This window comes from Podarcis gaigeae (assembly GCF_964106915.1).
Source record: "Podarcis gaigeae genome assembly, chromosome: 1".
Taxonomy (NCBI): Eukaryota; Metazoa; Chordata; class Lepidosauria; order Squamata; family Lacertidae; genus Podarcis; species Podarcis gaigeae.
In genome coordinates this window covers 86,000,307-86,018,977 of record NC_139678.1, presented here as the reverse complement: position 1 = coordinate 86,018,977, position 18,671 = coordinate 86,000,307, and the positions used below count along the sequence as shown (strand labels likewise).

At 44.8% G+C, this 18,671-nt stretch overlaps 1 protein-coding gene across 5 annotated transcripts in view; it reads left to right on the top strand.

The window, feature by feature from the left end:
* Positions 1-18,671, top strand: part of CFAP65 (cilia and flagella associated protein 65) — a 40,105-nt gene that overhangs the window by 7,576 nt on the left and 13,858 nt on the right. For all 5 annotated transcript variants that reach the window (XM_083731517.1, XM_083731518.1, XM_083731515.1 and 2 more), the window contains 16 exons: positions 667-889; positions 1,452-1,717; positions 3,091-3,291; positions 3,532-3,894; positions 4,567-4,704; positions 6,131-6,376; positions 8,673-8,897; positions 9,206-9,364; positions 10,328-10,493; positions 10,592-10,720; positions 11,701-11,917; positions 12,157-12,285; positions 13,081-13,257; positions 13,724-13,790; positions 15,176-15,286; positions 17,483-17,674. In XM_083731517.1, the coding sequence (XP_083587643.1) occupies positions 667-889; positions 1,452-1,717; positions 3,091-3,291; positions 3,532-3,894; positions 4,567-4,704; positions 6,131-6,376; positions 8,673-8,897; positions 9,206-9,364; positions 10,328-10,493; positions 10,592-10,720; positions 11,701-11,917; positions 12,157-12,285; positions 13,081-13,257; positions 13,724-13,790; positions 15,176-15,286; positions 17,483-17,674 (3,009 nt within the window). The remainder of the gene's footprint in view (positions 1-666; positions 890-1,451; positions 1,718-3,090; positions 3,292-3,531; positions 3,895-4,566; positions 4,705-6,130; positions 6,377-8,672; positions 8,898-9,205; positions 9,365-10,327; positions 10,494-10,591; positions 10,721-11,700; positions 11,918-12,156; positions 12,286-13,080; positions 13,258-13,723; positions 13,791-15,175; positions 15,287-17,482; positions 17,675-18,671) is intronic.

Below are 18,671 nucleotides of genomic sequence, written 5' to 3'. Positions count from 1 at the left end.
TTCCCCCTGCCATATGAATCGTGACAAGACTTTTTGCCATTCTCGAAATTGTGTCAACTTAATTGTAAACAGCAGCTGTAAACATTGACTGCATACTTTACATTTGCCATAATAAATTATTTTATTTAAGTTATTCATTCTTTGAATACCACTCTGAAAGCATCTGCACAATGTGGAAGTTTTCTCTAGATGTACACAGTAGGTGGCAACCTTTGCTTGGGAATTTTGAGGGGAATTTATAGTCTGTGCAGAGAGTTCAGCTGCCAAGAATGGCAGGAGCCTGGACATAGGATTTAATGGAGACACTTGGTTGTAGAATGGATCTCTCCTGAAAGAGAGGGCAGGCAGATGCTAGTGAGTTTCCATTCTGCTGAAGTCTTTGGTCTCTGTCTGCAGTTTCCCTGGCATTATAGGCACAGGACCACAAAGGCGGCGGCGGCGGCTGCTTCTTAATTCCTATATTCATGCAATACAGTGTCTCAGAAGCTAAGACTGCTGGTCTCCAGATGCATCACCAGTTACTCAAAGGGGGTTATGAGTGTTTTGTGTGGGAATGTACCAAAGTTTCCATCAGAATAAAAAACTGCCAATTTAGAGGATTGGCCTAAGCTGTAGGCTTTTCTCTCCTCAGTGAGTGGAAGGATATCACTTTCTGTCTCTCGGCAGGTCAGTGCCCCATTCAGGATTGAGAGAGCAAAGGAAGTAGTGCTTCGTGATCGTGTTTTTTCTTGTGACACCACCCAAAACATTGCTCCAGCTCGTGGGAAGTCAGTCATCCCTGTGAGGTTCAGCCCACACACCGTGGGTGTAAAGAGTGTGGACTACTTCACTGTTCTGCCTGCTGGGAGCAGCACCCATTCTGTGCTGAAGGTGACAGGTTCATGCAAAGGTACAAAGCAGTGAGAGCCCTTTTGCATCTCCATGCTTCATCAAAGCACGTATATCAGTGTTTCGCTCCTGATTCCAGCAGATTTGGGTTATGGTACCTTGCTGGATATTGAGCATGTTCAAAACATTTTGTCCAAAGATTTCAAAGCTGTGTTGATGCTACTTTCCAATAGCATTTGCATTTGAAGAGTTGTGAGTTGTTGTATATTATAGTTAAGTTGCAACCAGAGGTTGTTTGGGTTGGACCCCTATTCCTGCCTGTTCTTGAGATTTTAGCAAAAGGAACCCTGCCCTCCTAGCAGAAAGAGGCTGACCCCATCTGGGTGGAGGGAGTGGGGCTCTGTGCATGTCTTCTTGCCGCTGTGTGAGTGAGACTGTCTATATATTTGGGAGCACTGCTGCATCAAGATAGGTGATGAGGATCAACCACTTTTATAGCAAAAATAATAACAACCAACCCTGGAGGGCAGGGAATTAAGAACTATTGGTATACAAAAACTAAAAACAGCCTCCTTTCTCAATAGCAGCAATGGTGTGAAAATTGGCCTTGTTTGTCATTCCAGGTCCTGAAGTTTCCTTTCAGCACCCCGTTGTCTACTTTAGCTGCATTAACCTTGGAGAGTACTTAGTTCAGCCCCTAGAGATGACCAATAACTCTGACGTTCCAGCCTACTATCAATTTAACATTGACTGCAAACAAAGTGTCTTTTCCTTTGACCGTCCTGTTGGGGTCTTGGATGGGATGTCCACTATCACACTGAAGGTCACCTTCCAACCCACCTACCCAATAATTTTCTACCGACGAGTGGTTTGCCTTGTTCATCATCAGGTAAGAGGGCTAGGATACATCTTCCATTGAAATAGGCCTGTTGGTTATGTGCCCCAGTCAAGCAGGGGGTGGTTGAATGCCATTTCATGGAGAGAACAGGACCCTCTCTTTTGCCTGGTTATTGTGCTTTATCAGGCAAATATCCTTACATGGAAATGCTCAGGCTTTCTCAGGCCAATGCCTTATTTTCCACATCTTTGATAGCTTTTCTTAAACATACCTAGAAGCACAGCATTTTATTCATGCCCTAACCTCCATACCCCTGTAATGTGTTCCTAGACCTCAAGCCCTGACCTACTGCATCTCCCCCCCTCCCCCTGCTCAGTAGCTCTTGTCCCTCTTATGAACAGAGGTTTTGATTTTAAGTCATTACCCTGTGTTGAATTGTGTAGATAAGAGGACCTGGCTTTCAGGCTGCTTTTGGAATGCAGGGAAGGATAGAGCATCTTCCCAAGGCAATTTCCTGCATTTCCAGTTCAAAGTGGTAGCATAAAAGCAAGAATGCATGAAGCAAGCTTAGAAGCATTCTGTAGCTTTCCCTTAGGATGCCGTCTTCTCAGAACAGAAGGCAACTGTCTAGAATGCACAACACTGCTGATTTTGCAGAGGTCTATCAGCTGTGATGACCAGTGTAAGGGGAAGCAACTTGGTTGTGTTTGCTATGGAGGTTGGATGCACAGGAACAGAGCATGCTACCCCCTAAAGGAAAGCTTTGTGGATACGTACAACCAGCACAGAATAGCTGCTGGAGTGCTGAGTGTGGACATGGGAAACACAGATTCACACCCCAGCTTAGCTTCTGAGCCAGTTGGATGGACACAGACAAGTCATTATCTCCCAGCCTCATTTACTGGTTTGTTCACTGCAATTCCTTGTAGAAAGGTTGGGAAACTAATACTAAAACAAATGCATATAGTGCACTGCCTCTGCCAGTGTGTAATCTTTCTCATTTTAACAAAGTCCAGCTCTCAAAAGCAGGAGACAATAACTAGAAAATTTGACTGAGGATCCCTTTAAATGTCACCCTAACCACACCAGAGCTATTTTTCTGTGAGCAGTTCCTGTACAGTTGGAGTAAATGTTTAAATGACCACCCACATGGTCGATCTTTCTCATGGAATAAATACCCAGAAACCAAAGGAGAAGCTTATTCTGTGATCAGATCCCACATGATCGGCCCTTTCACATCTGGATTTTAAAGGCTCCCATAGTTGGTGGGGGAGCTGCTTATGGAAAAGTGCCCCTGGAGGGACAGGGAGGGATAATGTTTAAAGGGTCCCTGGGACTACATATTAATGGGTGAAAGTTGCAAAATTATATTCCTGAAAAGAATGCAGATGAAGTGGACTCTGCTGTGGTCTCTGCTGTTTCAGGACCCATTATTCATAGATTTGATTGGGACCTGCCACTCGGAAACAATGAACCCAAACATTCTGAGATTGAGCGACATTACCAGGTACAAGACACACATGGCCAGAGGACTGACCTTTTTCCCACCGGACATCCTAGGCACTATGTTGAAGGAGGGCAAACTGTTGGTGGATGAAACCGGAGCTCTCACACTCCCACCGGAGGTACAGTACTCAGTTTTGCACCCCTGGAGGTAGATTCCGCAGAATCAGTGATGTCTTGGTGCCCATGCTGAGTTTGCAAGTGATCACAGTTGCTAGACTTTGAGTGCTTACTCAAGTACCAGAGTGCACTCTGTTGAGTATAACAGAGATGGGAAACTCAGGCCTGGGGGCTGAATGTTGTCTTCAGTAAGATGTTAGTCTTTGGTTTAGGCATACACCTCTCCTTTCCCCCCTTTTTAGATGCTGGAGGATAAACCTCCTGAAGAGTACCCTGCCCTTGAGCCCATGGTTGAATATTTCCATGACGGTGTAAGCAGTGACCTCACGGTGTTTCCTCCCCACGTTAGCCTTAGCATCAAGGAGTATGATTTTGGCTGTTGTGCAAAGCTTCAAGAGGTACAACCACTCCCTTTCTGCGTGACCAATCACACAAAGGGAAAAATCACAGTTATATGGACAAACAAGCCACATAGTCCTTTTCAAGTGATCCCAGAAGTCTGCGACATCCCACCTCTGAAGACTATGGCTTTCCATGTCACCTTCAAGCCTTCTTTGCTCAATTCCATGTATGCAGCTGAACTGGAGGGCTTTGCCTTCTATAAGGTAAGTAGAAATTTGGTGTCCAAAGCATTGACATTTATGGCACAGAAATTCTAGCCTCTGCAGATCCACACCATATATTTAAAGCACATTCAATGCACTTTTAAAGCCTATGACTTCCTCCTAAGAAACTGTCGTTCCGCCCTCACAGAGCTAGAATACCCAGCACCCCCAACAAATTACAGTTCCCAGGATTCTTAGGGCGAAGCCATGTGCTTAAAGTGCATTTGCTTAAACGTATGGTCCCATTGTCCTGGGTTCAGAATTTCCCCCGGTCATGAGAACAGCAAGAAAATAACATGGTTCAATCATCACAACGTGGGCTGGTTGGCTGGCTAGTACAAAACCTTTTGCCAAAAGCACTCTCTAGAAAAACGTTAAATTGCCACGTCCACTGAGAAGACGAGGGAACAGATTTAAAAAAGAGAAATGATTATTAGTGATGGGATTCCTGCTGAAGGGCAGTTTTGTTCTCTTTCTGCTACAAAATTCTGGCTTGGAACCCCATGGCAGGGCATTAAGGTAGAGCACAGATGAAGCCCTGCTGTATCGTGCTGCTCATCAGAGAGATCCCAGCATACCCTAGTTTGGTTGTAAGTCACTTTGGCTTGTCTTTGGCAGGTTAAAGCGACTAACAAATCTTAAAATTAATAATATTTTGTTTGTTGCTGGCAGGTGCTGCGGAACTTCAACAACATTGAGGAGCCCATCACCATGTGCCCATCCTGGGACTTAGCCATCTCCTTGCGCGGACACACTTTTCAACCTGGGCGGCAGCACTTTATCCCAAAGTACGACTTGGACTGTCACAAGGTGAGAGGGATAGCCTTTGCCTTCTGGGGTGGAGTGTTTCTCATCTACTGCCTGCAAAATAGAAAGGATTCATTGTTAGTTTTGTGTGTCTGCAATGTGTTTTACAATCTTTCTTTCATTTCCCTGCAATAATGAGATGTTGGTTTCTGTTCTTTCCGTTTTCCAGAAAGCAACAAATTTTGGAAAGTCATGACGAGGACACCCAGTGGCCACAGAGATGAGCACTTGTTGATCTAGGCATACTGGATTGAGGGCTCATTCAGTCACTCCAGCATTCTTTCTGCTTTAGTGTACTTACAAACCTAGCCAGAGCCTTGCATTGTGTACTTTCCTGATAAAGTAGAAATTGGAGTGGCTTTCTTGATCTCTTCCCTTGCTTCTTCTATTTTGGGGAAAATTATTATTTTCTCCTTAGCAGAGTTTCTGGGTTAGTATGTCTCGGCTGGTGCCTCACCCCAGTCAGTGACAGCAGAGGTCAACAAGGGGTCCACCTCCAAGGGGAAATACCTGCCAATTTTAAAGTATGGTAAAAGCATATTTGCGGGCCCTCCCTTTATTTCTGGAGTCAAAGTTTGCCCATCTGTAAAATGGGAACAATAACAAAGGAGGCCATTTTTCCTATTCTTTACAACAGGAGGCACTTGTTCAAGCCTGGGTTTTTGAACTAAACCATACCTCCTTTAATTCTATTTAGGTGTCTACAGACTTACATCATTTGAGTGGTGAGCTTGCTGTGGATGCACACTTGTGCTTTGGTCCGTTTAAGCTCAGGGGAAACCCATACTTCCAATTGGCACTTGAAAAGGCTGTGCACAGTGCTGATCGGCCAGCCTTTATGTCAATCATTAAATCTTCTCCCCCCACACACACCCAGAGCAGGTTTTAAAGCATAAAGGTGTTTTAAAACTTCCCCGCCCCCTTAAAAACAGTGCTGAACAAATGTTTGATCAGATAAATAGGCAAGGTGCTTGGAAAGCAAGACAGAAACCCCAAGTGTGTGTCCTGGGAGAGTATGGCAGGAAGCTGAGGTAACTCCACAATAGAATCATGTGTGCACACTTCCCTTTGCATGTGCACCTGTACGTCGCCTCTGAATCATGCGCCTCCCTTCCAAAATGAGGTTAATTTTTGCACAGGTGTAGCTTGCAAAAGACTCCAGGATTGTAATCATTGGGTAGCTGTGCATGCTTGGGATTTTAATTTTGTTCTTCTACGCCAGTCAATAAAAGGGGTAAGAATGTTAAACTCATGGACGTGGTCTTGGAAAGTGAGTTGGATTTTATGCATTTTTTTGTGGCCCTCGTTGTTTTCTTTGTCTTTTGAAGAAGTGCAGCCTTTCCCAACTGGCTATTCAAGGCAGAGATGCTAAGAAGAGAAGAATGCAGATGAGTTATTCCTTCAACCAAAACCTCTTCCTGTCTTCTAGGTCTTCCCTCCGGTGAGCCCAAACATCACCACGTATCGCAGCATGCTGCTCTCCAACGTGGGTAGCACTGCCATAAGCTTCAGCCTAAGCCGGGAGAAGTGTCCTTCCATCCTAGTGAAGCCCAACTGTGGGTATATTGCACCTGGAGCTCACCAGATTGTTCTCCTCTCAACTTGCCCAGTGGAAACATCTATACAGCAGCACATCTTGTCCATGCAGTTCAATTTCTGGCCCTCCTTCACCCAGGTAGGGGCAGGAAGAGGTAGACTCTTCCTTTCATTCTCTGCCCCATTTATCACTATACGGTGAAGAGGGACATACCCCTTCACCCTGTCTGTAACACCCTGGAATAGCTCAGTTGGTATAGCATGAGGCTCTTAATCTCGGGGTTGTGGGTTCAAGCTTCACACTTGGCAAAAGATTCCTGCATTGGACTGCAATAGGATTCTGGTAGTCCCTTTCAATTCTACAATCTGTGACCCCTAATTTCTTTATCTGAATATTCTAATGATTTGGAGGCTAAGCACACTCATGCTGTAATAGTTCAATGTGAGAGCATTTGTTTAGCCTTAAAAAAAAAAGGCTACCCACTCAGCCCACAGCAGTACCATTTTTTAATCTCTTTTCTTTAGTTTGACGCTTCAATACTTGAGGTGATTCTTTTGAGGAGCCACACTATTCATGTGACTATAATTTGTTTTAAATGGTTTTTAATGTTGTATTTTAAATTATTGTGATCCTCCTTGGGACCTTAGGGTGAAGGGCGGGTAATAAATGCAAAGAATTCTTTGATGCACTGGAAACCACATCTTACCCTATTTTTTAAAAGTAGTATGGTTTTTGGTCATCTTCCACATGGGCTGAATGAGGTTGAAGTATGCATTATTTTTGTCTTTCATTCTGTTTATCAGCTGCAAAATAGGTCCCAAGACAACTTGTGATACTTAAAATCAAAATTATCAGTTTAGGTCAGGCAAGATTTAAAACTCCCTAATAATGTATAGAATCCATCAAATAAAACTGTTTTCTGATGCAGTGCAGCATAAAGTAGATAAACCATGAGGAAAGGAAAGCTGTTTCTTGTTATTTAGCTCCTTGCTATTGTAGGTCCATGTGCTCAGCTGATTTCGGTACAAAAGTCCTTGGGTGGGTAGGAGGGAGTTGTTTACTTCCTTCTCCTTCTGCCAAACACCTTGCAAATGTCTTCAGTGTATTCTCTTAACTATCATGGACATAAAAAGTGGTATTCTAGTGACTAGATTACATACCGTATTTTTTGCTCTATGACTCACTTTTTCCCTCCTAAAAGGTAAGGGGAAATGTGTGTGTGTCTATTGGAGCAAATGCAGGCTGCGCAGCTATCCCAGAAGCCAGAACAGCAAGAGGGATTGCTGCTTTCACTGCGCAGCAATCCCTCTTGCTGTTCTGGCTTCTGAGATCCAGAACATTTTTTTTCTTGTTTTCCTCCTCCAAAAACTAGGTGTGTCTTGTGGTCTGGTGCGTCTTATAGAGCGAAAAATACAGTATTTTGTTTGACTACTTAGATCTCAGCTATTTGGGGAAGCTGAGCCTCTCCTAGCAAAGAACACTTCAAAAGGCAAAATAACCTACTGATGGGTTGGAGGAAGGTGGCCAGCCATCACTTCACTGGTAGCTCTGGTGACATTTAAGTGATTGCATTCTATGTGGTGATCACAGCCAATGTACAAGATAACTGGTTTAACTATTATGAAAACATAAAAGAAGTGCTCCGTTAGAGGAGGCTCCTAGATCCTCTGCAATATATGAATAACAACTGTCATGAATTGAGGAGGGACTATTGCTCAGAGGTAGAGCATGTATTTTGCATGCAAGATCAATCCCATATATCTTCCTGGGAAGGATTCTTTGTCTAAAGTCCTGGAGAGCTGCTACCAGTCTGTGCAAATGGTCCTGAACTAGATGAACCAATGGTTGGACTCGGTATAAGGCAGCTTCCTATGTTCCTGTGCTTCTTACGTTGCCTTTAATGATTGGGAAAATTGGTTCACGAGGAAAGGCCTTCCTGCACATGCACACGTTTTGGTTTATATCAGCCTTGTTTAAATAAGCTACCAAAGGTTTCTAGACTGCCAAAAAATTGTCAGGCTGGAGACTGACATGAAGATAGAGAATTAAACCACAGTGGCAGCTTGCTTTGTTTCTCTCCTGGGTGAAGAGGAGATTTGGAGTGCTGCATCTCACATCTGCCGGGCTATTCTTGCTCAATCTAGGTGCTATATAGACAATGTTTATACACCATCCCATGCACACACCTTCATGCAGTTCCTGGTTCAGTATAATGGTTTACCTTGCACTTGAAAACCGTTGTTTAATGGCACTTCTAGAACTTCACAAATGGAAAAAATTGTTTTGGCAGCGTTGCCCTTGTGCCTCCTTCTGTGTATTGTCTCAGTTTTCCCAGGCCTGTCCATGCCAGCCTAGAACCTAGCTCAACTTTCCTGTGAAAGTGCTGTGGCTTTCAACATTGGCTGAAGATTCTTGCTGATGTTTGCTTCCTCAGGAGCTCCACCTTCAGAGCAGCGCTGAGCCCCTGGTCTTGCTATTAGAAGGTGATGGCTGCCTATACTTCAAACCCACATATGTGGGCAGCTCCTCCTCACGCACCTTCACTATCAAGAACTGCACCCGGTTACCCATGCTCTTCAGGTGGAAAATCCAGCAGTCAGACAAAAACCTTTTATCTGTACAGCCTGCTGAAGGAACTATATTGCCCAATGAAGCTTTGGTGAGTAGACCTTGGTCACTGTTTCCACTAAGCAATCTGAAGCAATTACATTGAAATATAGCAAAGTCCTCCTTGGGCCAAGCCAAAGATAGCAATAAATGTGAAACCAGTTCCAAGACAAATGTTTTGTTAGATATATGGGCTCACCCCTGCATGCTTCTGGGTGTAGAAGTGGGGAGGAGAGGAAGTTGGGTTCTCCCTGTGGGTTCTGCTGTATCCCTAGCAACCGGCTCACCCAGATGCTGCATCCCAGGAAGGCAGAGTGCTGTGAATCCCCGCTCAGCCTTCTCTCTTGTGTGCGATTTCAGGCCCAGACATGGACCTTCACTCCCAGTGAGCAGATCAAATATCTTCTGCGGAGTTGGGTGATAGTGTGGAGAGAGCAAGAGATCCTGGAAGACAATACCCCAAAGACTGCCCACTATATCCTGCGGGTTATCGGCGAAGGATCACAGGGCACTTTAACAGTAAGTGACAGCATACGGGGTAGGAGAAGTAATCAAGACCATGTTGGAAGAGGGTGGAAGTCCAATCACAGAGGTGATAGTTTAAGCATACCCAGATGACACCTGCCATTTATGGAAGCCTGGACATATCCCTTCCAGTTGGTAGTGCTACTAAGCCTCTACCTGCTGGCCAGTGCGTTTTTTTATAGAAAAAAAGTATTGCTCAGTTGCAAGGGGTCAGAGGGTGAACACTCTGCACTTTGTCAGAGGCACACTGCTCTTTTCCAATGCTGGCATTGTCACTTGGCACCAACAAACAGGCCAACAGGTTTTGGGAATGGCTTTGCAAAACAGGATGGAGGCTCTTATTACTAATAGTGTCTACTGTTTTTGCCGTCAACCAGCCCACAGCTGACTTTTGCTGGCAAAGCAGCATTTCCTGCCACACGCTCGCCCCTTCCATGAGTGAAATTGCCCCATGGCTGCCTTTCTACAGCTTGCTGCTGCGCTCTCTGATGGGAAAATGGAGGACTGCTTGCATTTCCTCCCCTCACCAAGCAACACTGCGAGGTATACCCAGAACAGCAGAGCACTGAGCGGTTCCTCTGTCCACCCTTTGGCCATGCTCAGCAGCAGTGCTCTAGCCCTTGCTTTGCGCTTGCTCTGGCATGTGGATTTGCCCCAGACCATGCAAGAGGCTGGGAGAAGAGGGTTTTCCTCGGGGAGATAGTTGTACCCACCAGAGAAGGTGAGCAGATTTGACAAAAAAAGTTCCCAGAACTGTGTTCTGATGGGTTCCACCAGGGAAAAAACCCCACTGCTGCTGGCAGTGATGGATTGAATAGTGATCCTAATGAGACCCTTGGCCTACCCCCCCTGATGCTATTCTTTTCCCTTAGTGTATTAAATTTCAGAATTTATTTGCATGGAATACCCATTGTCAGCGTCTCTTAATAAACTTCCTGTGTTGTGCTTGCTCTGCAGGGACAAAAAGAGCAGGTAGCTGTTGGCAACATCCTGGTTGGCAGCACACAGTCATGTGAATTTGCCTTCTTTAACAACGGAGCCTGCTGCTTAAAATACGTCCTTAGTGTGGAGCAGTTGATCACTGGACCATGTGACCCTGAAGAAGTTGCCAGCGACTCCTTAGGTATTTAATGGAAAGACAGATTTCTTGTGCTTTGCAGCTGCCTAACCTCTCTCTCCATCCATACTCACAATTTTGTTTTTTGTCTTTCCTCCTCACAGCAATAGAACTTGACCACTACAAAGGGACAATTCCTGCTCGGGGGAAAATCTTTGTACGCGGGATTATTAGGCCAACCCGCCAATTGCACTACATCTGGACAATCTATTATGCCATTTCCACTCCCAAAGGTGAGAAATGGAAAGTATGAAAGCAGCCTCACACCAAGGATATTATTAATGGGGTGGGCTCAGCAGGGAGAGGTTCCACACCAGATGAAAAGGCTCCATCTGTTTGACTACACATCAAACCTGTGCAGCAGAGGAATGAGTGATGTGGTAATAGAAGGTTTAGCCTAAATTGGGATTGTGAGGCAGAAAGAGAGCTCCCCCTTTTATCTTATTTGCTTCTATCTTCCCCTATTCTACCCTCAAATGAATATCTGGCATTGGGGTTCAGGGTCTCCTTTGTTTAACCTGAGGGCTTTCTCTCACAATCGAAGAAAGTGTGGACCCCAACCATCTTTAGTCATTTGTGGAAAGATCATATAAATCCACTTCACTGACAGTAATGCCCAAGACTTCCATGTGCAGTAATAGACTGAACAGAGAAGAGGATAATCCTTCTGTTGTTCACCCAAAATGCAAACTGGTTTGTAGGCTCCCAAACTGTAACAGGGAGTGGAGAAATTATGAAGGATGGTGCAGAAACCTCAGGGGTTTGTCACCCCTTCCCCAAAAAGTAGATCCCACAAACCTGACATCTGCCCTCCCTTGACTTCATTGTCAGTAACAATAGCCAGGAGGTGCTGGTGACACTTGCAGAACAAAGTTCAATTCAGCATTATCTGGGGAAAGAAATCATACTACTGGTCCATCTGGTGCTGTAGCTTCTAGGTTTCAGATAGGGGTCTTTCCTATTTGGAGATACTGGGGATTGACTCTAAGAGTGTCTGCTCTCATAAGATATCCTCTAGCTGTGGCCCCCTTTCTAGGAACAGCTTTTTATGCAGTAGAAAAACACACAGTCTGCAAGAAGTAGCACATCCTTAAGGGAGATTTGCAGTCCGCAAATGTGGGGAAAGGGAGACATTTAACATCTATAAAACCATAATAAAAGTTTTACTTTTATGATGCCTAGTCTGCAAGTCTGTTTTGTCTCCCCATGCAAGCCGCGAATCCTCTTGGGGAAAAGCAGCCGCTTTGCCAGGTGACAGCAACAGGTGTCTATCCATCCATCTGCATCACGGATGCCTGTGGGACAGGAAGTGCCAGTGGCATCAGTAAGCTGTTTCTCTGGCGGCTTTTCTCTTTGGAGGCTCTGAACCAGTATTTGGAGCTAGATCCAACACCACAGGAGCTCACCTTCAGAGTGCCTACCAGGCATAGGTAAGAATAGTTCATCTTCTGCCAGATCCTGAACCCCTAGTTCTTCTCTTTCATACACAGGGATACAGTACTCCTGATTTCCTCACAGTCTGAAACAACAGCTTCCTTCCCTTTTCTATTCTGGCAAACAAGTGCTAGGAAATATGGTGTGAGTGTGAGCCAGACTTGGGATTTCCAGCCCCATCATGGAACACCTCCTCATGGATTTTTCTCACATCCGATTTCTCTTTCATTTGAAGCACACGGCTAATCCCTCCAGTTTACACTCCTGTCATGCTGGATTTCAACTTCGGTGCAGCTCCTGTCAGAAGTGTGCCCTCGGTAGTTGTGCTGATGCTACAAAACAACGGGGGGATACCCGTGAGCTGGTGAGTAATCCTCACTTCCTGGCCCTAACGAAAGAGGGAGTAGTTAGGACAGCCATGTAGAATTCTGATGGCAGGCATCTAGAACAGCCACCCACCCTAGCAGGAACTTACATAGGACTCACAGTGCAGGCATGGCTTCTTTAACATGCAGATACACAAAACCTCTATTGGAGGGACTGCCAGTGGCCAGGTTGCAGGTCTTTATGTCCCAAAGGGCTCCTTGGCCCCCTGTATGGCACAACAAAATGTTTATGGCTTTAGAGATTCCTGCATTGCAGGGGGTTGGAATAGATGACCCTTGGGGTCCCTTCCAGGTCTATGATTCCATGAACTAAATACATGCACAGCAAAGACAGGGAGTGATTGTGTCTGTTAGGAGAAGCATCTTAACAATAAGAGCAGTTCAGCAATGGAACCAATGGCCTAGGGTGCAGATGGGCTCCCTATTGCTAGAGATATTCATAGCATCATAGAACTGCAGAGTTGAAAGGGAACCCCAAGGGACATCTAGTCCAACCCCCTGAAATGCCAGACTCATACCTAGGAGGCTGAGAATACTCTAGCTCTCAATTACTTTCTCAAGCAAGAAGTTGGACTAGGTGGCCCATCACCAGCTTTTCCTGGGTGCAGCAGTTTATTTATTTATTTAAATTTTATGCATATTGCCCAGCTCAGGGTTGGGGAGCTTTGTCAATGTGACCATAAGGCAGGCTGCTCTCTTGGTTTTCATATCTTGATTCTTTTTGGTTTCCAATATTAAGTGATGCCTTTTGCTTTGTTCTGCCTGCTTCCCAGGGCCTTTCTGTTTCCTTCTGACCAGAGGATTGAAATGGAATACTGGGCAGAAAGCACAGAGTTTGACCCCAGCGAGCTGCATCAGATGCGGATTCAGGATAACCAGCTTTTTGCTATTTCCCCCAAGGCAGGAAAGCTTCTTCCAGGGCAAGAGCAAGCTATACACTTATCCTACAGGTACCTACATGCTGTGGTTCCTTCCTTCCCCATGTGGAAATTGATCCCAAACCCAAACGCCAAGGTCAACTCCTAATTAGCATCCACCAGCACAAGGGCCCCTTGAGTATGCCATCTTCTGTCCTTGGGCATTATCAAGGTTGTCTTAAGTGTGACACCCAGGCAGAAAAAGTCACCATCAGTAACATAGCCTTGCACCATGAAAAAGCCAACAGCTGTATGGATTCTATTTCCTCCAAAGCCCAGTTTTTCAGTGCCCTGTTTGTAGAAAACAGGGCATTTCTAGGTGAATGTATCTGTCCAGACATATCTGTCCTTCTGGCTCTTTATGCAACAGTTCAGGTCTTGAGCAGGTAAATGTATTGTCACTAATCTGCTGTTTGAGGCAGGATTCTCCTGCTTAAAAGTCTGGAACGGTTTCATCTACGTGTGTTTCTGATATTGGTTTTTTGTTTCCCCCTGCTAGACATGATTTCATTGGCACTGATCGGCTTCCAGTCCTGCTGAAGATCTCCCATGGCCGAGAAATTCTGGTATGATACTGGGCTGAGAGGTTCAGAAACGGTCCTCACTGGTGAGGATTTCCAAAACCCTTTCCTAGAGCCAGTCAGGCTCCTTTAATGGTATAGCAGTAAGAGACATTGTTTTCCTGAAGCTGCCTTCTCTTGGATGGAGGGACAAAGGATGCCTTTTGGTATTATTATTATTATTATTAGTGCTTTTTTCTAGAAAAATACTCACCATGAAGTTGTTATAGTAAGTGCCACACTTTTTAACAGCAAAAAAAGAGTGATGCCAGTAGTGTGTACTCTTGAGTACCCCCCCCAAAAAAAAAACCACTGGTTATTGTTAATTAAAATTGTATCCTGTCCTGAACCCGCAGGCCTCAGGTATTCACACCTTAATCTGTCCTAGAACTACAGCTCTTCATGCATAGCCATATTTTATTTCTACTATTCTACTCCCTGCACAGTAAGGCCACATGGATGGCAGAATTTTCCCTTCAGCAAGCACTTTTCTAGGAAGCATCCTCTCATTTCCAGCTCTCTGAATCCTCCTCCTCCTCCTTCACGCAGAGACCTCACTTTTGGCTCACATCCTGACTAGATAACTTTGTGGAGTGCTGTGGGAAAAGATCATTCCTCCCAAGCAGAAACATGAGCCACCGTCCTTTTATTACTTCATGCCATCTTCCCTTATGCCACTCATGTTTCCTGCATTTGGTTGTCCTCAAATTCTGAATTTTGCCTGCCTTCCCTGTTTTTTTCCTCGCTCCCCTTCGACTTGTCAGTTAGAGTCAAAGTCACCTTGTGCTCCAGTGGGCACCTTTCTCATGGCCCACTGAACCTCCACTAGGTGCCCAAGATTTCCTGTGAGAGTATTGTGTTCCCATCACCCTTTATTTTTCTTTTCCCTGCTGCCCCACTTCAGGGACCATTGTCAGCTGAAAATCCAGCCTGTTGAGCAGGCTGTGAAAACACAAGGCTTAACTGTGCCTTTGTGCAAAGCCCTTGGATGGGCTCTCTTGGCTCTGCCCATTTGGCACAGGTCTTGATGGCCGCCCAGAGGGCAGCTGAATGCAGGGGTCCCGGCTGGGGGGCACACATCCTAGTCAGCCAGGTGGCCAGAAACTCTTTTAACCGCATGTTCCCTAAACCTCTTCAGTGGGAGAGTTAAAGAGAAGAATTCCTGACAATGCTGCCAAGCTATTCCCTGAAGCCATACTGCTTCAACTATCTTCGAAGGGCAAGAGTGAAAGACCCTTCATTTCATACTGTTACACTTTCCTCTGCATGGCCCCTCTGAGTGAAGCAAGCGCAAGGTGTCTTCTGCTTTTGTAATCCGTGTGTTTGTGATCTGCATGGTACAAACTAAGTCTATTCCTCCCCCCACCCCTACAATTATTCTGCATCTGCAGCTGAACTTTATTGGTGTGACCCTGCAAATGGAGCGCCGATACATTCACTTCACTTCAACCAAGCATATGTTCACACCTATTGCTATTGGCACCTATGACCCTCCTAAACAGGTGAGGCATCAAAAGTCTTTCCCCCCCACTGCTCCCCCACCCTCCCAACAGAATGTTGTAAAGCAATGAGGAGAAAAGAAAATTCAGAGGTCCAGATCTGTATGGGCAGGTACCTCCCAAGATGAGGAACAGTATAGAATTAAAGATAAACAGTGCTTCTGTGCGCTCTGGCCTCCGTCACAGTGTTATGTTGTGCCAGAAGTGGTTCAGTCATGTTGGCCACATGACCTGGAAAGCTGTCTGCAGACAAATGCTGGCTCCCTCAGCCTAAAAGCAAGATGAGCGCTGCACCCCAAAGTCGCCTTTGACTGGATTTAACCGTCCAGAGGTCCTTTACCTTTACCTAGTATAGAATTATCAGCATGGAAAAATTATGGAAAAACACTAAAATTCTCAGCATGTTACACAATTAGAGAACCCCCCCCCCCCAAATGATCTTCAGATGGTATTTAACGCCCAGCAAACTGGTTAAAATGTATAAAAGAGGCTCCAACTTACGTTGGAAATGTTTAGACAAGGAGGGATCATAATCCACACGTGGTGGTAATGCGAATTTGCAAAAAAAAAAAAAAAAAATACTGGGGAATGATTTACTAAGAACTGAAGAAGATGCTTAAATGTTTATTTCCCAAGAAGCCAGAAGCATTCCTGTTAGCTAAAATAGGACAGGAAATTCCAGATCAAGTAAAAAACATCTTCCTTTACGCAATAGCAGCAGCAAGGGTACTATATGCTAAAATGTGGAAGAAAAGGAAAACCCTGACCAAAGACCAGTGGTTGCTTAAACTAACAGAATATGTAGAATTTGCCACAATGATGGCCAAAATAAGAAATACAAAGAGAAAAACAGTATTAAGTGAGTGGAAACAACTAGGAGTATTTAAAACGAAGCGGTATAAATATAAATTTACAGGTAGGGTTAAACATATGAACACCAGAAAACACAACAAAGAGTGAAAGGAGGGGAAGGATTGGAAAGCTTTAGGAGTTGCAGCAAACTAAAGTGCCTGGGTTAGAATGTCAAGGAAAGATAGGTTGGAAAGTCCACGTGAGAAGAGTTAGGAGATGATGTCTGTAACTGGAATAATTATAACTGACTGTAAATGAAAAATGTGCAAACAAATTAAAAAGGAAAAGGAAAAAAAGAAGTAACAGGGTGATAGGTGGCAGAAGAAACGTCATGCTTTGGGCAAGAGTGATGTTACAAACTATAAAGTGAGCATGGGTTTTCTAGTGCTTTTTTAAGGCCAATGCAGGCATAGGGACATTTGCAGGGGAGGACTGGTCACCAGTTGTCCTTTTCAGCAGCTACTCCATGCCATTTTAATTCATTTCCTGCAGAGGGTTCATCCAGAGTTCCGCTTGTCCCACTGCTTTCTCCTGGAAAACCTGCTATTTAGCACTGAATCAGAGCAAACGTCAGTCGGGTTTTCTGTGTATTGATGTTTGCTCCGATTCAGCGCTAAGGAAGGGGATTTCCCACAGACAGTGGCGGGGCAAACAGAAAACCACTCAGACCCTTCGGGTCTGACAAGCACAAGACAAGCTGAAAACCACTTGGACCCATGGTTTCTAGGCCTAGGAGAAGTGGAAGTGTGGATGAGCCCAGAGACTGGAATGTCTGACTGGGGGTGGAGAACTGCAGGAGGAGCATTTGCATTGGAGAATCACTTAACACAAGAGTTCAGGACCCCACTTTTTCCCTGTTGATACTTCTCTATAAATCCCCCTCTGTTCCTGCATTTAATTTTTCTTTGTGCCCAGCAGTTAGACTACACTCAACAGTCTGCATAAGGAAGAAGTGGCACTACATTTTCATTTATCACACATTGATTGATCCAGTCTCTTGCATACATATTGTGGGAGAACCTTCTTCATCCTGATTTCATCCAGTCCATTTCATTTGCCACATAGCAGAGAATGATGTAAATAAAATACCTCAAAGAGAATCCTTCTCTCATATCGTTTCCTGAACTGTTCCAAGCGTTCTGAGAAAACACTGCTGGCTGGTTTGCTGTCACAGATTGATATAGAACTTTGGAATTCTGCTAAGGAATAACATTTAAGATTGTAGCTGCCAGGCTTAGGTTTCCTCTAATAGGGACTACATAGTAGAAGACCCAGTAGAAGCCACACCAGACCATGTGAGCATCTTGAAAGCCAGTGCTGACCAATCTTTCCCCTCTCTTCTTGCAGATCTATGAACTGTACAATGGAGGTGCCACAACTGCAATGTATGAAATCCAAGTGGATGCTCTGATGAAAGTACAGGAAGAGAATTACCAGCATGGGGTGTTTGTCTGCCTGAATCCAAGAGGAGAGATTGGTCCAGGCTTGACAGCACACACGGAATGGATCTTTTCACCATTGGAAGCCAAAATGTACTCGGTGAGGCTGGCACCTTTAAGAACAAGCACTTTCCTTTGGGAGTTTGTGTCTCATAGCATTCCTACCTAGCTGCTTAGAACTTTCTTCTTTAACTGCCCTTATTCACAAGAGTTCTAATACATTCCCATATTGTTCATTGCTGCATAACTCCTGCTGGGGCAGCTGCTTCTTGGTCCTTCCAACTTTCAGCCCCCATTGCTGCCCCAAAGCTGCATTACAGTGTGAATTCCTAAGAATGCAAACTTGATATGTGACCAACACCTTTTTATCTGAGAGCTTTTTATGCACAGTCAGCCAAAACAAGCTCCAGGTGCATTTTAGCCTTTGCAGGATATGTTTCCCAACACACTTTTAATCAGGGCTGCCAGAAGGGCCATGGCCCCGGCTGTGGGTGGAGGGGGCATGAAGCAGGTGCCCACACACCAGCGCCCCCTCCTGGTGTCAGAGGAACCAACACTCGCCGGGCCATTTGTATTCACCTCCTTGACTTTAATTCCTTACCTTGGGCAAACATGGGAATTGTGGCAATTTCTGCTCCTGTTTCTGTTTCTGGAGAATTATACAACAAAGCCTTTTAAAGATGTACAAATTGGGGAGTACGGGAAGGAAGAGCTGGGCTACACACCGCTGGTTATGCCTCAGGCAAAATCTAGTGAGTGGATGTAAAATCCACACAACCACGTTCTATACAATTACAGCAGTGACAAGCATATTATCTGTGAAAATTATTGTCATATTTTCATTAGTTACAAAAGACTGCATTGTGACTGCTGGAAAAACATAGCTGCAAAGAAACACAACCTTGCAGAAAGATACATGGAGATTAACAAATGAGAAACAACTGGGCAGTCATTGCCCAAGGCCACAATGGTGCAGGAAAGCCCTAAAAGTGGGGAGAAACTCTTGGTTCGTGTACACAGTGGCTTATCAAAAACACTAAAATTGATTAAAATGGCTCTGAACCATGCACAACCAGGGCTTAATTTGCAGAATTCAA